We start from the raw sequence: 19,214 nt of genomic DNA on the forward strand, positions 1-19,214 counted from the left end.
CTCTGAGCAAAAACATTTTATTCGTTTCTTAGAAACTGCAGAACACTGTTTCTCAAACTGGAGGACATGAAAAAAATATCCAAGAGGAGGCAGGAGGATCCAGACAAGACATTTTAGGAAAGGGTAGCAAGAGGGTACTGGTGTAGTTGAAGATAATGGTAATGGAGGCAAGAACTGGACCAAGGATTGTCTGGTCTTCATGACTCTGAGCTGAAGGGGAAATCCAGTTTCCTTCAAATTGGTAGCAGGCAGGAGCAGGTATTCAAGCACTGCAGATCTCTTCCTTTCTGTTGATGTGATTTCCTTCAGTAGAGGAGGAAGAAAATAGGCAGTGCTGTGGTGTCCCCCTCCCCAAACTTACAGAACTGTGAGGGAGGGAGATGAAGAGAGGTGGTAGAAACACTGCCCCTCCCCCCGCTGCTCACATGTAAGTCTGCAGTATACATTCTCTGTTCTTTGCTTCTGTGCATGACTTGTATGGGTCAGCTGATGCCCCAGAACTCTGTAGCATCAGAAGTTTGGGTGGTAATCCCTGGCCTTTGGTGGTAACTTTGTCTACACTTGCTGCCTGTCAGTTCTCCTTCATCTATCACACCAGTTACATGTAGTAAGGCTTTTTGCACAATTTATTTTAACTATTGCATTTTGGCCTGGCCTCTCTTCTTCAAATACTGTACAGATTACAGAAAAACTCTGTTAGCTGATAGCCACAAAACAATATTATTGGGTCAGCAAGCATTAACTCATGACCTTTACTAGTAGTGAACAATAGACTTGCATGATTTTTCACCTCAGACTTGATGGAATAGAGATGCCCATCTCCTGTCTTATGTATCTTATGTACAAGGCATTTCTAAGTTTTAGGTGGTGTGGTTGATAGATCAGTAAGCGTTTGCTATTCATGTGTGCTAAGCTTCCTTCTGTTTGATCCCATTTTGGCATATTTTGGTACCATAATGACTGTGGTGGTCTCTCTGAGTATCTCTTTGCTGTTTTATTTTCATTATGTATTGGTTGGTCTTCGCTGCCAGGAGCAGTTGGTGTGCTCTTTGCTTGGGGTTTATATTTTTCTACAGTGAGATACAGTATCCTTGGAGCTGAAACCTCCGGTAAGGTCTGCAGCATGAGGTATTTTTCTGACAGGTTCATCCGGAGGGACCCACAAACTGCTGGTTAACTCAGCACCAGCTGAAAAGAAGTAACTTTCAGGGCCTGTGAACCTAACTTTTCCCATGACCAGGTCATAGGCCTACCACGCTTATTGCAGGCCTATAGCTTGTTTCATAATATAATTCATGTTCAGAACATCTGAATTGTCCTTGTAATAGCCCCTGTGTAGCTGAAAGGTCCATTTATTGGTACCCTCAGAAATGGAAAACAGGGCATTTTTAAGGATTGTGTACCAGCTCTGAGGATACTGTATCTCAGCTAGGCCAACTTCCCAAACCCTGTTCAAATCTAAGGACTGGGATAGCGTTGTTGTAAAGCTGGCATTTGTATTTTGAGGAAATACTTTCTTACAATAGTTGTTGGGGAGTGTGATGTAAAAACATGATCGCTCTTTTTGCTTCTCTGTCCTATAAGACCTCAGAAACTTCAGAGACAGACACCCAGCTGTTGAACTTCCTAGGCCAACCTAACCGTTTCACTAGGTGAAGCTTTTTTGTGCCCCTGCCTTTTGTGTCCAAAATCTTTTCAATTCTGTACAATCTGTCTTCCCAGTCATTGATCTTCTGCAGTTCTTCAGGATAGAAAGTCCGGACTATGGTCTCCCCATCATAATCTGTTAACTGGTATACAGGCCTTTCTGCTCCTTTGATAACCCCATCCACTATAAGTATTTCAGTGGTGAAATTCTGTTCATATCCCTTATCAAATACCCCCTTTGTTTTAGAAACTCTCACAGGGTCTCGTTTTCTGAGTCTTGGTACCTCTTTTTTTTTGTTTCAGCAGAGGCCCCATAGACCCTTTTCCAGACGGCCAGAGCATTGTGATGATTCACATCTACAGGTCTACATTTAATAAACTATGAATGCTGTAGTTATAAGTTTTAAGGAACTCTGGTAATACATCCACATACCTGTAGGTATTATTAGCCATGAAATACTTCCACATTTTTGTTTTTAATGTTCTGTTAAACCTCTCCACCACTCCCTCTTTGACCTCATTATTGGTGACAAAATGGTGTATTCCGCATTTCTTGAATATGCTGCTTATAGGCCTGTTTAGAAATTCACTTCCTTGGTCCATTTGCATTTTGTCAGTTTTTCTTCCGTCTTATTTGAAAATAGCGTCAAAAGCTTTCGCCACTTCTTTATCTGTTTTGCCTTTGAGAGCTTTTGCCCAGCTGTGCTTAGGAAGGATGTCGATGCATACCAGGATATACTTATAGCCCTTGTTGTACTGAGTGAATGGTTGCATATTGACCAAATCTGCCTGCCATTGAGCATCTACTTTGGAAACAATGGTCTTATTTCTTTTTAAATGAACTCTAGCCAGTCTATGCAATGTATAGGCACCCTGATCAGAAAGCCATTGAGAAACATCTTTTACTTCAGTGTTTTGATCTGCTTTTTGGCTTCCCTAAATAGAGGGTTCAGATGCCAAAACTCCCCTCTGTTGAGGGTGTATAATAGATATCGTATAGTATTTCCCTGATGACATCACTCCATACCACCTGTTCTTCTTAGGCTGTACTTCTCCCGGTTGCCATGCTGAGAGAGACAACAAAGACTTGTTATCAGAAATTGCATCTTCTTGGTTGTGGGCTCATCTTTATAGAATGGGCTCCCAGCAGTACATCTGACCTCCTCTCCTCCATCCTTTAAGAGGATGCTAAAGATTGACCTCCCCTTCATGGATTGCTGCTTTGTTGTGGCGAAGGGGCTTGATTAATTCAGAGAAGCTATAGGCTATGCTGTGCAGGGATACCCAAGACGGACAGGTCATAGTGGAGAGTTCTGACTAAAAACAATCCACCTGGAGCAGGAATTGGCAAGCCACTCCAGTATCTTTGCCAAGAAAACTCCATGAACAGAAAAAAAGCTAAAAGATATGACGCTGGAAGATGAGCCGCTCACATCGGAAGGCATCCAACATGCTACTGAGGAAGAGTGGAGGACAACTACAAGTAGCTCCAGAGCTAATGAAGTGGTTGGGCCAAAGCCGACAGGACACTCAGCTGCGGACATTCATGGAAGTGAGAGGAAAGTCTGATGCTGCAAAGAAAAATACTGCATAGGAACCTGGAATGTAAGATCTATGAACCTTGGTAAGCTGGATGTGATCAAACAGGAGAATAAACATTGACATCCTGGGCGTCAGTGAACTAAAATGGACGGGAATTGGTAAATTCAGTTTAGACAATTATCATATCTACTATTGTGGGCAAGAATCCCGTAGAAGAAATGGAATAGATCTCATAGTCAACAAAAGAGCGGGAAAAGCTGTACTGGGATACAATCAAGAAGAGGTGGCAAGAATACGTAGAGGAATTATACCAGAAAGACTTGGATGTCCCGAACAACCCAGATAGTGTGGCTGCTGACCTTGAGCCAGATATTCTGGTGAGTGAAGTCAAGTGGGCCTTAGAAAGCATGGCTAACAACAAGGACAGTGGAGGTGATGGCATTCCAGTTGAACTATTTAAAATCTTAAAATATGACACTGTTAAGGTGCTAGACTCAATATGCCAGCAAGTATGGAAAATTCAGCAGTGGCCAGAGGATTGGAAAAGATCAGTCTACATCTCAATGCCAAAGAAGGGCAGTGCCAAAGAATGCTCCAACTACTATACAATTGCACTCATTTCACAGACTAACAAGGTTATGCTCAAAATCCTCCAAGGTAGGCTTCAGCAGTATGTGGACTGAGAACTCCCAGAAGTACAAGCTGGATTTCGAAGGGGCAGAGGAACTAGAGGCCAAATTGCTAACATGCGCTGGATTATGGAGAAAGCCAGAGAGTTCCAGAAAAACATCTACTCTTGCATCACTGACTACACAAAACTGTGTATACCAGAGCAAACTATGGCAAGTTCTTAAAGAAATGGGAGTGCCTGACCACCTTATCTATCTCTTGAGAAATCTATATGTGGGACAGAAAGCAACAGTTAGAACTGGATATGGAACAACTGAAGTAGCCCTCATAGTCTACAGTTGGGAAAGGAATATGACAAGGCTGTATATTGTCTCCCTGCTTATTTAACTTATATGCAGAATACATCATGCAAAAGGCTGGACTGGAGGAATCCCCAGCCAGAATTAAGATTGCTGGAAGAAATATCAACAACCTCAGATATGATGGCAAAGCGTGAGGAGGAATTAAGGAACCTCTTAATGAGGGTGAAAGAGGAGAGCGCCAAAAATGGTCTGAAACTCAACATAAAAAAACTAAGATCATGGCCACTGGTCCCATCACCTCAAATCAAAAAAAATTATTATCATTGTAAGTATATACATAGTATATCCATACAACGAAATTCACACAGAAACCTCCTGGCAAACAGAAGGGAGGCAGTGACAGATTTTACCTTCTTGGGCTCCATGATAACTGCAGATGGTGACAGCATCCACGAAATTAAAAGACGCCTGTTTCTTGGGAGGAAAGCAATCACAAACCTAGACAGTATCTTCAAAAGCAGAGACATCACCCTGCCGACAAAGGTCCGCATAGTCAAAGCGGAGAGGTGATGATAGAGGATGAGATGGTTGGACAGTGTCATTGAAGCCACCAACATGAATTTGACCCAACTCCGGGAGGCAGTGGAAGACAGGAGGGCCTTGGCGTTCTCTGCTCCATGGGTTCATGAAGAGTCAGACATGAGTTAATGACTAAACAACAACAAGAAAGATAGTCCTGTTTTAAGAGGTATTCAAATCTTGAGCTACCCTATGTGTGTTCCTGGTGTCACCATTATTGTGGGTTTGTATCTATTGTTTGTTTTATTTGAAATATTTCATGTTGGGTGTTTGGGTCACTTAGAGTAGTGTTTTGCAGTATGTGAGCTCTATAGGAATGCGTGGAACAAACAAACAAACAGCTGAATGGATAAAGTGTGAACATGCATAAGCCAAGCAGGCACAACAGAAAATAGGATGGCACTCTGCTGTGGCTCTGAGATGTCACACATGGATAAGATCACTGGTGGTCTCTCATGATTCCAAGCCAAGGATAGAGGATCTTCTCTTTGATGGGAAGAGTGTCTTCAGTACAAAAACAGACAAACTGATGGAGGACCTGGTAAGAAAATGAGAACAACAAAAAAATGTATGGGTGACTCATCTCAAAATTGTCAACATAGCCAAAGATAAACTAGACCATTGGGGAGGCGTTACCAATTTTACTTTAAAAACACGTTTCCATCAGAACAATTTAGAGCATCGAACTGGTCCACACATCAATTCTACTGTTACCAAACTAAATACAACAAACCCAGATCTACTTCTGCCTCAGAGAAACATGACAGGAAAACAAAACAACATTTGGGACTCCTGTGACTGAAACAGGCCATGTCATACTTTCTCAACCTCCAGTTTCTGCTCCCAGAAGTGGGACTCATGCTGTTTATCACCATTTGATGCAGGGTCACCAGTGCTTCTTGGGTTTTTTCCATTATCTCCCAAGGTTGTGTAGTAGAGTTTGCCAGTCTCCTAATGGCAAAATTCACAGAACAAAACCATCCTAGGTTCTGCAAGAGGAGATACTGACTTTGCTACAAAGGATGCAACAGACCCAGTTCCATTAACAGAAGTTCAGAATGGATTTTATTCAAGGTACTTTATAATTATCTTCAACAACTTGGATCTAAATTTCTGGAAGACAAGCTATGGATAATTGAGTCCAGCCCCTTTACAGTCCCCAGAAGGATGGAGGATTATGTCTTATCATGGATCTACTTGTGGTCAATGAATATATAGTAGCAAAGACATTTCACATGGTGACACTGTCTACTGTCTTTCCATTGCTGAGGAAAGGAAATTGGTTTGCCATCATAGACTTGAGGAATGATTATTTTCACATAGCCATCAGGCAAGATCATTGATCTTTCCTTCAAGATCTTTGAATTCAAGGTGCTTCATTTTCGCCTATTTATAGCTATGGGTTTTAATGAAATGCATGGCTGTAGTGGCAGCAAGAGTCATAGGGATTGCCATCTTCCCACATATAGATGACCATCTCTTGTTTTTAGAGTCACACAGCCCCCTGGAGAGAAATACAGCATTTAAACTCAACCTGTGTCCAGTCCCTGTGTCAATCTCAAGAAGTCATTTCTGATACCTGCCAGAGAAATAAAATACATAGGTGTTGTTCTAAAGTCTATAGTGGCAAGATAATTCTTAAGAACTACAGGAGATGATTCGTCATCACTCAGTACCAGCATGTTTGATCCAAAGTATTTTGGGATTGATGGCTTCAACCACAGAAGTTGCCAGACACTTCTGACTGGGAATGAGACCTCTTCAGGTATGGTTTCTTTACCACATCCATGTCAAGTACTTCTGGTGGTTCTTGGTGGACGTTCCTGCCCAGTTTGTCTATGGGAATCTCATTCAAGCAACTGTAGCTATCTGTCCTACTGACCATGGATTCCAGAGACTTAAAATGGAAAGTTCATGTCGCACAACCCCAGTGACCCCTGTGTGTTTTCCCCCTCGCCTAGGTTCACCTTCGGACACAACTTTACCTCTTTTTTGCTGCCACCAGAGGATATTATCCTCACTATATCAATTATGAGTCTCACACTTTTGCTGCCAAACAAAACAAGGTTTATTTAAGGATAAATAAGTGAATCACAGAAAGAAAATCATGGATGTTCTATTGTCATTCATTCATTAAACATGGATTTGATTACTTATAAGCTTGCTTATACTCATTTATTATAATCAAGATCTCAATATTTTCTGACTGTCAATGTACTTCTAATTCCATTTAACTCTTTAATATTCTCTAAATAACCAACTGTCCAATATCTTGTCTAAACACTTCCCCATCTTTTTCCTAACTGCCTCTCTGGCACTCCCAGTTCTCTTGACTCCGCCCCTCCTATCCTGTCATAGATTCCTGTACTAGAGCTCTAAAATGACTGACAGGAGTGACGTGTGGGCTGTCCGCCACAGCCCATTATCAGAACATTTCTGTTCATGCAATAGTTTCCTCAGGAAAAGAGCAATCACACCAAATATTTGGAATTCCTAGTGATTTTCAAAACCTTGGGAGCTTTTGAGCTGCCTGTGATGAGAAAAATTGTATAGATTGTGATGGACGACACCACCACACTTCTTTATATAAACAAACAAGGAGGCACTCATTCTACAGCTCTTCCTTATTTCACAAGCCTTTGATGGGAGTAGTGCATACTCAGACATGTACATCCTATAGCAGGAAAATGAGACCCAGTCAGACATTCTCAGCAGAAAGTCTTCACAATCCCTTGAATAGGAATCAGCACCAGAAACTTTCAAAATAACTCCCAGATAGGGAATGCCTCACATAGACATGTTCACTTGAAGGATCAGTTGGAAATGTCATTGTTGTTTCAGGGCTGGAAAGGAAACAGATTCCATGAGAGACACATTCACCATGATCTGGAAATACCTTTTCCCTCCCTTTCCTCTAATTCACCATGAAATTTTAGACAGGACAAGGCTGATTCAATCCTACTGATGCCATGGTGGGCCCATGTTTTCTCCTCCCATTGTGGAGCCATCTCCTCACACTCCACAGACATCAAATATGACATCCAGACATAGACTAAAGCTGACAATATGAAAGATTAAGGATGATCATAACAGTCCTCTAGAAAAACATCTACTAATTGGTCTTTACAAAATATTGTAAATGGAAAAGATTTCAACAGTTTATGAATTAAGTTCAGGCAAAGTCACAATCAGTGGTGCTTCACACAGTGCTTGGATTCCTTCTCAATTTAAAGGAATCTGGTTTGGCATATTCTTTGTTGAAGGTACACCTTGCATCCATAGTAACCTATCAGCCATCAAGTGACGCAGCTAGCAAGTCATTCCAGAACTGTATGTTAAAAAGTTTCTAAGAGGCTTGTGAAATGTGTAGCCTAATTTATGTACATCTATTATATCTTAGTCTCTCTCTCAGGCTTTAAACCAGTTAACAAAACTACTGCTTGACCCTTTGGTGAATACAAACCTCAGACTCTTGACTTTGAAGACAGTGTTTTTGTTTGCTGTAACTTCAGCTAGAAGAATCCGTGAGATTTGTGCCTTTAGGTCTTACTTCCCATTGTAACATATCAGGCACACAGAAAAAAGACAAACATGTTGTGGCAACTTAAAGACAACCTGCTATATTTTAATGTGAGCTTTCATGGACAAGTCATGGACACTTTTTCAGACCTACTTTTACAGCTTCATCCAGATAAAGTAATGTTGTATCTTGACATGGATTTCTTACCTAATGCCATGTCCATTTCCCATTTCACACATCCTATTATTCTCTGAAAGTTTTCTTTCTTCTCAGTTATCACTGGAAAGAACTCTGCTCTCCTTCAGTGTTCTCTTTCTAGAATGGTTAGATGTGTTTTCTGTTACCATGGTCTCAGAAAGAATCAATCTGTTTCTACACACTATTTGTCAAATAGGATGGTATCTGCAATCAAATTGGCTTGTGATACAGCAATATCCCTTTACTGTCTGCAGTTAAGGGTCATTCAACTAGAGTTCTCATTACTGTACTTCAAAAGTTTTTTAAGGGAATTCAGGACATTTGTAAAGCAGCTATGTGGTCCAAACCATCAACCTTTGTCAAATAGAACATTCTGACTGGGCTTCTGAGCAGGCATAGAAGCCCAACTATGTGAATTCATGGATGATCACTCTCAGAATTATAGTTACAGGTAAGCAACCTGCTTTTACCCCTCCATAGGTCCTGCATGTAAGCACTTTTTTGTCAGCTGAAGTGGTATTTCAGTTTGGCTGAGGAAAGAAGGACCTATGTTGAGAAACTTCAGAATGATAAACTAGTGGTTGAAGGAGGATTTAATATTCCCTGGAGATGGTAAGGAATGTACCTTGTGGTTCATTTTGCTCTAAAAATTGCATTCCCTACTTTCTACTTTATGCATGAATGGAGAAGACGTGGAACCTTACTTAGAAGGTAGAATATGATTTCAAACAGATTTGTTCAAATATCTTGAAAAGAAGAAGGAGCATATGTTCCTGTCATTTTTCCAAAGCTCATATTTGTCCTGAGGATACTTAAAACGTTTTTCTCAGTGTAATACTTTCATCCCCTAGAGTACAATAAATAAAATACGTCTCTAGAAGAAATGTACGTATGTTGTAGTTACACTAGGGCTCCTTTGGAGGGAATGAAATAGTTCCCTTGACGTAAATCTGTTCCATGTTGGATTATTGCTGTCTCCCATGTGGTAACCTATCATTTCTACAGCTAATGATCCCCTTACCCTTATTGACGTTAGCAGACAGTTCCCAAGGGGCATTTTCTTTTGTTTCCCTTGTCAGCTGGTCTGAAAAGAGCACTGCTCTGTCTTGACTTCTCTGCAAATGTTAAGGATTGCACTGCAGAATTCAGCAAAATCTGTTTGTTTTCAAGGCATTTAGGAACACAGAAACAAGAAAATGAGCCTGTAAAACAATATATTGTCATATTCTATGGAAGATTAGCACCAGAATTAGAGAATTCATGGGGCTTACTTTCATTATTTTCCTTGTCTTGTAAGTTTTTTTTAGAGTTCTTGCTTTTATTTTGTGTGTGTGTTTGTAAAAGAAAACTCAGTGCATACAGATAAAAATGTCAACAACAACAACAAAAAATGCAACAGTCAGGGCAGCCAGTTACTTGATGAAAGGCAAATGTAAAGAAAACGGGTTTGCATACAGTTTGAAATCTTTCCAAAGATTTAAGTATAATGAAAACAAACACAGCAACTGTTACAAATTGTTCCTGTGTTACTGAGCCAAATCCGTGGAGTTTGGCTGGCCTGTGAACAACTAGTCCTTAATAACTTAATGCTCCTTTCAATATTATCCCAGCCCATCAAACACTAACTTGTTTGAAAACTTATTCTTCCACACATATATTCAGTCTATCATATGTATAAAAATGTGCATGAATTTGCTCCATGATGGTGGATTTTGGAATTAGTCAGACCTCTGGAGATTTAGAGTGTTGGTAGGGGACAGAAAGCTTCTCAGCTCAGTCCCTCATGAGATTTTATGTGTGTCTTTAGACAGGAGCCAGAGAACCAATTTACCCTCTTTACATGAATATACATGAATCCTTTCATTCTTAGTGCTGGACCATGTCACCCAAATCTAGAGACGTAACTTATTTCTGGCTTCTTGGGTTTCCTTGTAAGCAAATGTGGAAATCATTGTGTTTAGTCATTTAGTCGTGTCTGACTCTTTGTGACCCCATGGACCAGAGCACACCAGCTCTCCTGTCCTTCCACAGCCTCGCGGAGTTTGGTCAGATTCATGTTGGTAGCTTCAATGACACTGTCCTCTGTCTCATCCTCTGTCATCCCCTTCTCCTCTTGCCCTCACACTTTCCTACCATCACCGTCTTTTCCAGGGAGTCTTCTTTTCTCATGAGATGGCCAAAGTACTGGAGCCTCAGCTTCAGGATCTGTCCTCCCAGTGAGTACTCAGGGTTGATTTCCTTCAGTATGGATAAGTTTGTTCTCCTCGCAGTCCAGGGGACTCTCAAGAGTCTCCTCCGGCACTACAATTCAAAAGCATCAATTCTTTGGTGGTCAGCCTTCTTTATGGTCCAGTTCTCAATTCCATACATCGCTACTGGAAAAAATCATAGCTTTGACTATGCGGACCTTTGTCGGCAAGGTGATGTCTCTGCTTTTGAAGATGCTGTCTAGGTTTGTCATCACTTTCCTCCCATGAAGCAGGCGTCTTTTAATTTCATACCTGCTGTCACTATCTGCTCTGATCATGGAGCCGAAGAAACTAAAATCTGTCACTGCCTTCATATCTTCCCCTTCTATTTGCCAGGAGGTGATGGGACCACTGGCCATGATCTTAGTTTTTTTGATGTTGAGCTTCAGACCATTTTTTGTGCTCTCCTCTTTCATCCTAATTAAGAGGTTCTTTAATTCCTCCTCACTTTCTGCCATCAGAGTGGTATCATCTACATATCAGAGGTTGTTGATATTTCTTCTGGCAATCTTGATTCCTGCTTGGGATTCATCCAGTCCAGCTTTTTGCATGATGTACAGTGGTGCCTCGCTTAACGGGCGCCCCGTTTAACAACGAATCCGCATAGCAATGGATTTTTGCGATTGTTTTTGCGATCGCATTGCGATGTTTCTAATGGGAAAAAATCGCTTTGCGTTTTTCGCATAACGAAGATTTCCCAACAGCTGATCGGCGGTTCCAAAATGGCCGCCGGGTAAAAAAAACAGCTGTCCGCTGTGTTTTCGCCCAGATTCCTCGCTTACCGGGCAGCGAAAATGGCGGCCGTATGGAGGATTTTCGCATAAAGGTGAGTTTTTTGCCCATAGGAACGCATTAAACGGGTTTTTATTTCCCAAAGTGACGAATCTGTATAGTGACAATTTTGGCGGCACGGATTATCGTCACTATGCGAGGCACCACTGTATTCTGCATATAAGTTAAACAAGCAGGGAGACAATATACAGCATTGTCGTTCTCCTTTCCCAATTTTGAACTAATCAGTTGTTCTATATCCAGTTCTAACTGTTGCTTCCTGTCCCACATATAGATTGCTCAGGAGGTAGATAAGGTGGTCAGGCACTCCCATTTCTTTAAGAACTTGCCATAGTTTGTTGTTGTCCACACAGTCAAAGGCTTTTGCATAGTCAAAATGTGGTAAACACACTGATAATGTATACTGTTTCATTAACTGTCAATCATCTTGCACACTAAGATTTCTTATTGAAACTTTGATATTTCCCTGATATGAGAAAAAAAAAACCAAGAGTCTCTGGTATTATCAGCTCTTCAACTATAGCTGTTTCTTAACCTGCTCACTAAAGATTGATCTGAAATTTGTTGTGGAAGACAATCAACATGATTAGGAATTTTTGTCTTAGATCTATCTTGGAATAAAGGGGTACTTGTATAGTGTGTTGATTTTCTTGCTAAGATAGTGATGGTAGAAAGTGATGTATTTTTACTTGTAATTTAATTGTTTTATCTTTTTATTGTATTTAAATTGTTGTAAGCAGCCCAGAGAGCTTTGGGTAGTGTGGGAGGCATATAAAAAAGAAATAAAACAAGCATTTACTGCAAGCATGAGTTTCTGCCTTTTAAAATTGTAAATAATCCATTTTGACAAGTATTTCAAATTCAAGTTTACTCTTCTGTTTATTATTCACCCTATAATAAATGTGTTCTCAGGGCAATTTACATAAATGTGAATTAAAAACAAGTGAAAGTCAACATCAAAGCCACGCCAAAAGATCTAGTTAAAATCACCAGAGAAACTAAAACATAATTGGGGTTAAGTACTGTACTACAAGAGAAAAAGTTTTGCATAGCTTAAGTTGCTTTAAAATACCTCTGGCAGGCTTATGTAAAGCCTGTGAAAATAAAAAGGTGACGGTCTATTGCCAAAAACATACTGAGAAAGAGACAAAGTGGTCCATCTGGCAACAGCATTCCAAAGCTGCGGGGTGTGTGGGGGGGAAGTAGGGACAAATCTGCTGAGAAATACCTCTCATGCATGGTCACTTGTTGCATCTAAATGGAGTGGTCATTCGGTAGGGGCTTTGATGATGATTGCAGGATGTGGGTCACAAAGTGTGGGAAGACGTCCCCAATGCTGTGAAGAGTTTTGCAGAATTAAAACCAGCACTTTGAGTTGGGCCAAGAATGAACTATGATATAGTAAACATTGTGCAGTGCTTTATATCACAGTTGATTCTATTCCACATTATTGGTTAAAGGTTTTTCACCAGCTGTGTGTGCTGCTAATGACAAGGATTAAAAAATAAGCGTCCCCAAATGGTGAAACATCATCAGTTATGGCTGTGGTTCTTAGTTGGTGGTACGTAGATCTATGTAGTGATATGCAGTGGTATGTAGAAATAATCAGGCTCAAGTGAAGCAGGGTTTTCATAAGAATTACTAAGAATTGAAAACTCTATGTTTTGCAGGTACCATAATAATGAATTCTAAGCTCCAAAGTATTATTGAAAACTCCAACTAGTAATAGAATTCATGTTTTTTATTTTGCTTTCATTTATTTGTGCTTACTTCTAACAAATGTTACTACAATTTTCATGCTCTTAAAACTCAGAATAAATTATGACTATAATACAAGAGTGCCTGTAAGTATAAAAATGTCCTTTTTGGAAGAAAACAGTTTTCGTTTCTCTCATGCTTAGGATCCAGGTTCTTTGGTAGAGTGATTTGTTGGGAGGTAAGAAATAAATGGTTCAAAATGGACGTGGGCACAAATTTAAAAATGAATCACCAGATTCATTCAAAAATGCTGATTTGTTGATGTTTATTCATACGAATCAATGCCCCCAACAAATACGAATCAACAATAGTAGTGATTTTTGATTTGTCAATTCATTGGGTTATAAAACTGCCCCCAAGGCACTTGGAGACACCAAAATTGTAGAACAGCTTCTTCTAATGCTCCTCTACAATCTCTCCAAGTTTGTTGAAGATTGGGTTTCCACAATCCAGCTGCTAAATAGCAGCGTCCTGCGGGAGAGCCCCTTTGTGGATGTATATCTCTGGTGTCCGAAACCCAATCTTCACCAAACTCAGAGGTATTGTAGAGGAGAGTCAGGGGAAGATTCTCTGCAATGCTGGTGTCTCTGGGTGCTTGGGAGTTGTTTTATAGTGTCTTAAAGGCAAAAAACAATGAATCAATAAATTGATTTATTTGTCAACAAAAATTTGTAAATTTGTTATTCATGATTCAATAATCTCTGAATCATGAATCAAAACAAATTACCATTTTTTCTGATTTATGCCCATCTGTAGTTGAGAACCATTGAGTCATAGGGAGTGTGACCCTGTTAAGAACAGGCTGAACACCATGGATCAGCAACATGGAGAATGGAGCCACCCCACAACAATACTTCTTATTGTGTTTGGATGGAGCTTCAGTTTGTTGACCCTTCTTAGCCTTGTTCAGGCATTTGCATCAGCAGGGCATATTGTGGGAATGTCCATTGTCATGGATAGATGATCACCTGGTAAGTTTCAACAACTGATGGCTTAGCTTGGGACTGTTCCTGGATCTCTCTCTGAGTCTGGATGCCCAGGTTTTGGTGGTAGCCAGGAGTGCCTTTGTACAGTAAAAACTAGTGCACCAACTCTGCTTCTCCCTTGAGAGGTCTGATCTGGCCTTGGTGACACATGGCTTAATTATATACTGGCTGGATTACTGTAAGGCACTCTGCAGTGGTGCCCCACATGACGACGATAATCCGATCTGTTGAAATCACTATACAGCGAAATCGTCGTCATGCAGAAAAAAACCATTGGAATGCATTGAAAACCGGTTAATGCGTTCCAATGGGGAAATACCTCATTGTCCAGTGAAGATCGCCCATAGAGAACCACTGATCAGCTGTTTAAAATTGCTGTTTTGCAAAACTTCTGTCTGGAAAACAGCCATTTTACAAAGGGAAACCATTTTGCAGAGCCGGCAAAATCATCGTTTTGCGAACAAACGGTTCGTGAAGCAGGGACCTAATCAACGTAAAGTGAAAAAACCCATAGGAACCATCGTTTTGTGATTGCTATAGCGATTGCAAAAAAGTCGTCAAGCGATTTCATCATCATGCGGGGTTGTCATAATGCGGGGCACCACTGTATATGGGATTGCCTCTGTAAAGTATTTGGAAATTCCAGCAAGGCTGCTGATTATTAACTGGAGCTGGTTACAAGGAACATATAAGTCCCCTGTTACAGCAGCTTCATTGGCTGCCAATCCATTTCCTGGCACAATACAGTCATGCCTTGCTTTACGATTGCCCCACATTACAACAAAACCGCATTACAATGATCTTTTTGCGATCACAATTGCAATCACAAAACGATGGTCTAAATGGGTTTTTTCTGCTTTGTGATGATCGGCTCCCTGCTTCGTGAACCGATTCTTCGCAAAACAACGATTTTAAAATAGCTGATTGGCAGTTTCAAAATGGCCACCGGGTAAACAAAATGGCTCCCTGCTGTTTTCTGGGACGAATTCCCCACAAGACAGGCAGCAAAAACAGCTGCCCTATGGAGGATCTTCGCTGGACGGTGAGTTTTGACCCCATTGGAACGCATTGAAGGGGTTTCAATGCATTTCAATGGGTTTTTTTCGCTTTACGATGATTTCGCTTAACGGCGATTTTCCTGGAACGGATTATCACCGTTAAGCGAGGCACCACTGTAAAAAGTTACTAACCAATGAAGCCCTTAATGTTTTGGGTCCAAGCTATTTAAAAGATTGTATCTCCCTTTGTTGAGCCTATCTGGTTTTTAAGAACACCAGGAGGGGCTTTTCTCTTGTTCCCACCACTCTCACAGGTGTGTTTGGTGAGGACGTGAGAGAGGGTCTTCTCTGTCCCTGCACCTAGACTGGCCCCATCTTTGCTGTCCTTCCTCAAGCAGATGAAGATCTTTTCATGCAGGCATTCCTTTAAATGACTGGTTTGACCAAGGGGATTTTTTAAAGGGAGCATTTTATTCTCTGTTTTACTTTTATTTTTAATATTACAGTGTACTCTTATTAGGAATTTTAATAGGATATCTGTGTAATGCTTTTTAAAATATTGTAATATTTAGCATTTAACTTTGTGTCTTTTAACACTGTAAGCCTACTTAGATTCTTTCAGAGAAAGATGGTATATCACTATTTTAAAACAAACAAACAAATGGCCCCATTCCTGAATGGGATCTTATCACTCAGCATTCTAGAGCTTCAGGACTTGGCCTTCAAATCATTCCAGTTCTGTAACTGCACTTAGCCAAACACAATTAACATAATTCTTCAAAACTGTATGCTGAATGTGAAAGGTTCAGGGGTGCTAGAGCAAAGTGGCACCATCAGGCTTTTGAGCATGCATACATCCCAGTTTTTGCAGTTGGAGTTTATGTGTGCACACAAGTTCCCTCTTTAAGCTTTGCTTGTGTTAGGCCAAATGCCTAAATACAGTGGTGCCTCGCAAGGCAAATGCCTCTCAGGACAAAAAACTTGCAAGACAAATGGTTTTGGCCATGGGGGTTGATGACTCGCAAGACAAATACTCCTATGGCCGTGCTTCGCAAGAAGAATGTTTTGCATTTTTTGTTCCTGCCTCATGTTTGTAGTCCAATGCAGTCTATTGCAGTGGCAACGTGCAGATTAAGCAGTTCATTGCTTCTTCTGGATCTGCTAAGTAAAGAAAGAGGACTGTGTGAAATTATGAGAGTGTTGTTTCAATATACTCTGCAGTGTAAATATGGCTTACTCCAACCTCAATGCTGTTACGTGGTTTTGTTTCTGGCTTAGCGGGCTGCAGATCTGATGATGCCACAAATTGAGGCAGGCAGGAATGTAAATTTGTTTCGATGGGATAAACCAGGTTTGTGGAACCTACTTTAATAGGACGCAAGTACAAGATCAGTACTTCCCTGAGAATCATATGAAGAGTAGCTCTTGCAGCATCCCCTGCATGACTATTACCCTTCATATTAGATAATATGTTTCAGGAAGGACAGTTCAGAGAGCTATGGTGCTTGTGTATCACACATGAACCATGCTTTTCCTTCTTAGCACAAACAGAAAGTAGTTAATATGAGTCTGATTCATTAATGTGTTGAATAGATTTTCATTCTTAAAACCTCTTTGGAGAAAAAAAAAGTACTGAAAATACTGTTGTGCAATGGACCTGTTAGACTGTTCATGAAAGCAGAGGTAGGATTGTGCAATGTGTTGTGTTATTTTGCCAAACAAAACAGGATTTTTATTCTAAGATTAGCCCATAACTTTTGAAGAGCATCTAATTGTTTTCTTCTTTTTCTCATAGATGAGTCAACTCCTAAACCCGTCAGCAGGGTAAGTATTGTACAGTTCTGCCTCTGTTCCCCAGAAGGTAAAATAGTGTTCTCAAATGACTTCTTTATGATTTGTACTTCATTCACTGAATAGCTTCAGAAAAACTGCTGGTGAGCACACTCATAACTTTCGGAGCATTTAAAGTATCAAAATTTGGAGTATTAGGATGTAAATTAAGAGCATAATGCCCTGCTTGGTGAAGCTCTTTAATAGGGATGAGTAATAGGGATGAGTAAACCACCTCCAGCTCAACTTGAAAATTAGTAAAACATTTTGAGTGCTAAGCTGAATGCTTGAAAAGGACAACGTCCAGCCTCCCCACGTTTCTCTGCTCTTTCCGTACCCCTGCCCTCTGTTGCCAGTCCTCATCTCCTCTAAACAAAGGTGTTCATTGGGGACTTTAGAGTGTCTGAGAGATGTTTAGGAGAGGGAATGGATCCTGCTCAAAGTGGAACTAGCTCTTTATGTTTTTAAGCAGGGAGGAGTTAGCATTCCAATCTCCCAGCCACCTTTCAAAAATGTGCCTCATATTTAGCTGTTACACCCTTGTTCAGATGCTATAATGTGGAAGGAATTATCTTAACCTCTTGGTGAAGGTGTATGTGGCTGGCTCCACATCTCAAGTGGTCTTCCCTGGTTTGGAGGTAGAGAGCTGTACAAGTAGAATGCCCACATTGTTGAACTTTGAAATATATATGTTGTCACTTTACTGAAGAGAAAGAAATTTCTGTTGGTACTTTACCATGTTTGCGCAGAAGCCCCAAACTCTGTAATTTTTATTTCTTGTCATTTATAGTATATAAATAATTCTTTATAATAATTCTTATGTTATGATTTGGTCACATAAGATGGTACATTTATGGTGCTGGAGAAACTGTCAGTTTCTAATCACTTTCCTGAGGGATGTATAACCTGCTCAGTTATGAATAGAAAGTATCTTAATGTTATGAAAATCAACTGATAGTTGGAAATACCTTAAATAATTTAAAGTTTTAAAATGGAAATGTACTTCGTTTTTTTCCTAGCTAAACCATTTTCTCATGTATGATTAAAAAAAAACCCTTAATAGCAGATTTCTGGATTTGATGAAATTTAAATGCCCTCTAATAATCTCTAGTGTGAGTTCATTTAAGTAGTTTCTTGCTCTATTATTCTGATACCAGTGTTCCTCTGAGCTGCAAGAGTGCCTTGTACAGATTTGCCAAAATAGTGTAAAATACAAATCCTCAAAAATGGAAAATAGTTGCAGGAAGTTTTCTTGATAATCCAAACTTGTTCTTTTCGAGGAAAGGGTGCTTACATATAACAAGCAATGAGGTGGGAAGTGGGAGTTGTGGACCCTTCCCCTTTTTTCTTGTCACATTTTATATTCCACCTTCATTATTCCTTTCTCTACTTTGCCCCCAGGATTATTTATGGATGGATCTTTGTTCACACCTAAGGATTATCTTTTTGGTGTGTTCTTGCACGTGAATATTAAATTGGTTGTTGTGGGTTTTTCGGGCTCTTTGGCCGTGTTCTGAAGGTTGTTCTTCCTAACGTTTCGCCAGTCTCTGTGGCCGGCATCTTCAGAGTGCTGTCCTCTGAAGATGCTGGCCACAGAGACTGGCAAAACGTAAGGAAGAACAACACGGCCAAAGAGCCCATAAAACCCACAACAACCATTGGATCCCGGCCGTGAAAGCCTTAACGAATACGAAGATAAAATTCACTTGTATTTTATTCTTGTATTCAATGGCTTCACCTGTTCTGTGACTTTCCTAGAGAATTCTGGCTATTGAATAGTATAGAATTGTAGTAAATAAATGCATTTGGGCAGGAAAAGTCAGCACACATCTTTATTTTATATGATTCTTTGATAGGGCAGGCATTTTAACAGACATGCCTCTGAACTGATGTTGTGTGTTGAGATACAGTGCAGTGAAATTCAGTCATTGAACACTGGTATTGTATTTCCTATAATCCTGGTTCTGGTTTGCCATTGCCAAATTCTTTGTAAACAATAAAACTATTCCAGCATGCCTGTGGTTATTTATGTGCTTGCAATAAAATATGATTATCTGTTGGTGCACTTGTCTCACTGTTTTCTCACATATTTTTCTGCTGTGTCTTTAAGACTACTTTTATTTATTTAATAATGTATTTATTTATTAATTAATTTTATTTATGTAATAAAAGTAGTCTTAAAG

General features: G+C 40.1%; 1 protein-coding gene across 7 annotated transcripts in view; it reads left to right on the forward strand.

The window, feature by feature from the left end:
• The window catches only part of PDE10A (phosphodiesterase 10A), a 332,447-nt gene that overhangs the window by 222,492 nt on the left and 90,741 nt on the right, over positions 1–19,214 (forward strand). For all 7 annotated transcript variants that reach the window (XM_078383193.1, XM_078383194.1, XM_072994372.2 and 4 more), the window contains one exon: positions 16,997–17,025. In XM_078383193.1, coding sequence (XP_078239319.1) covers positions 16,997–17,025 — 29 coding nt within the window. The remainder of the gene's footprint in view (positions 1–16,996; positions 17,026–19,214) is intronic.

The sequence above is a fragment of the Pogona vitticeps genome, chromosome 1, assembly GCF_051106095.1.
Source record: "Pogona vitticeps strain Pit_001003342236 chromosome 1, PviZW2.1, whole genome shotgun sequence".
NCBI classification, from domain to species: Eukaryota; Metazoa; Chordata; class Lepidosauria; order Squamata; family Agamidae; genus Pogona; species Pogona vitticeps.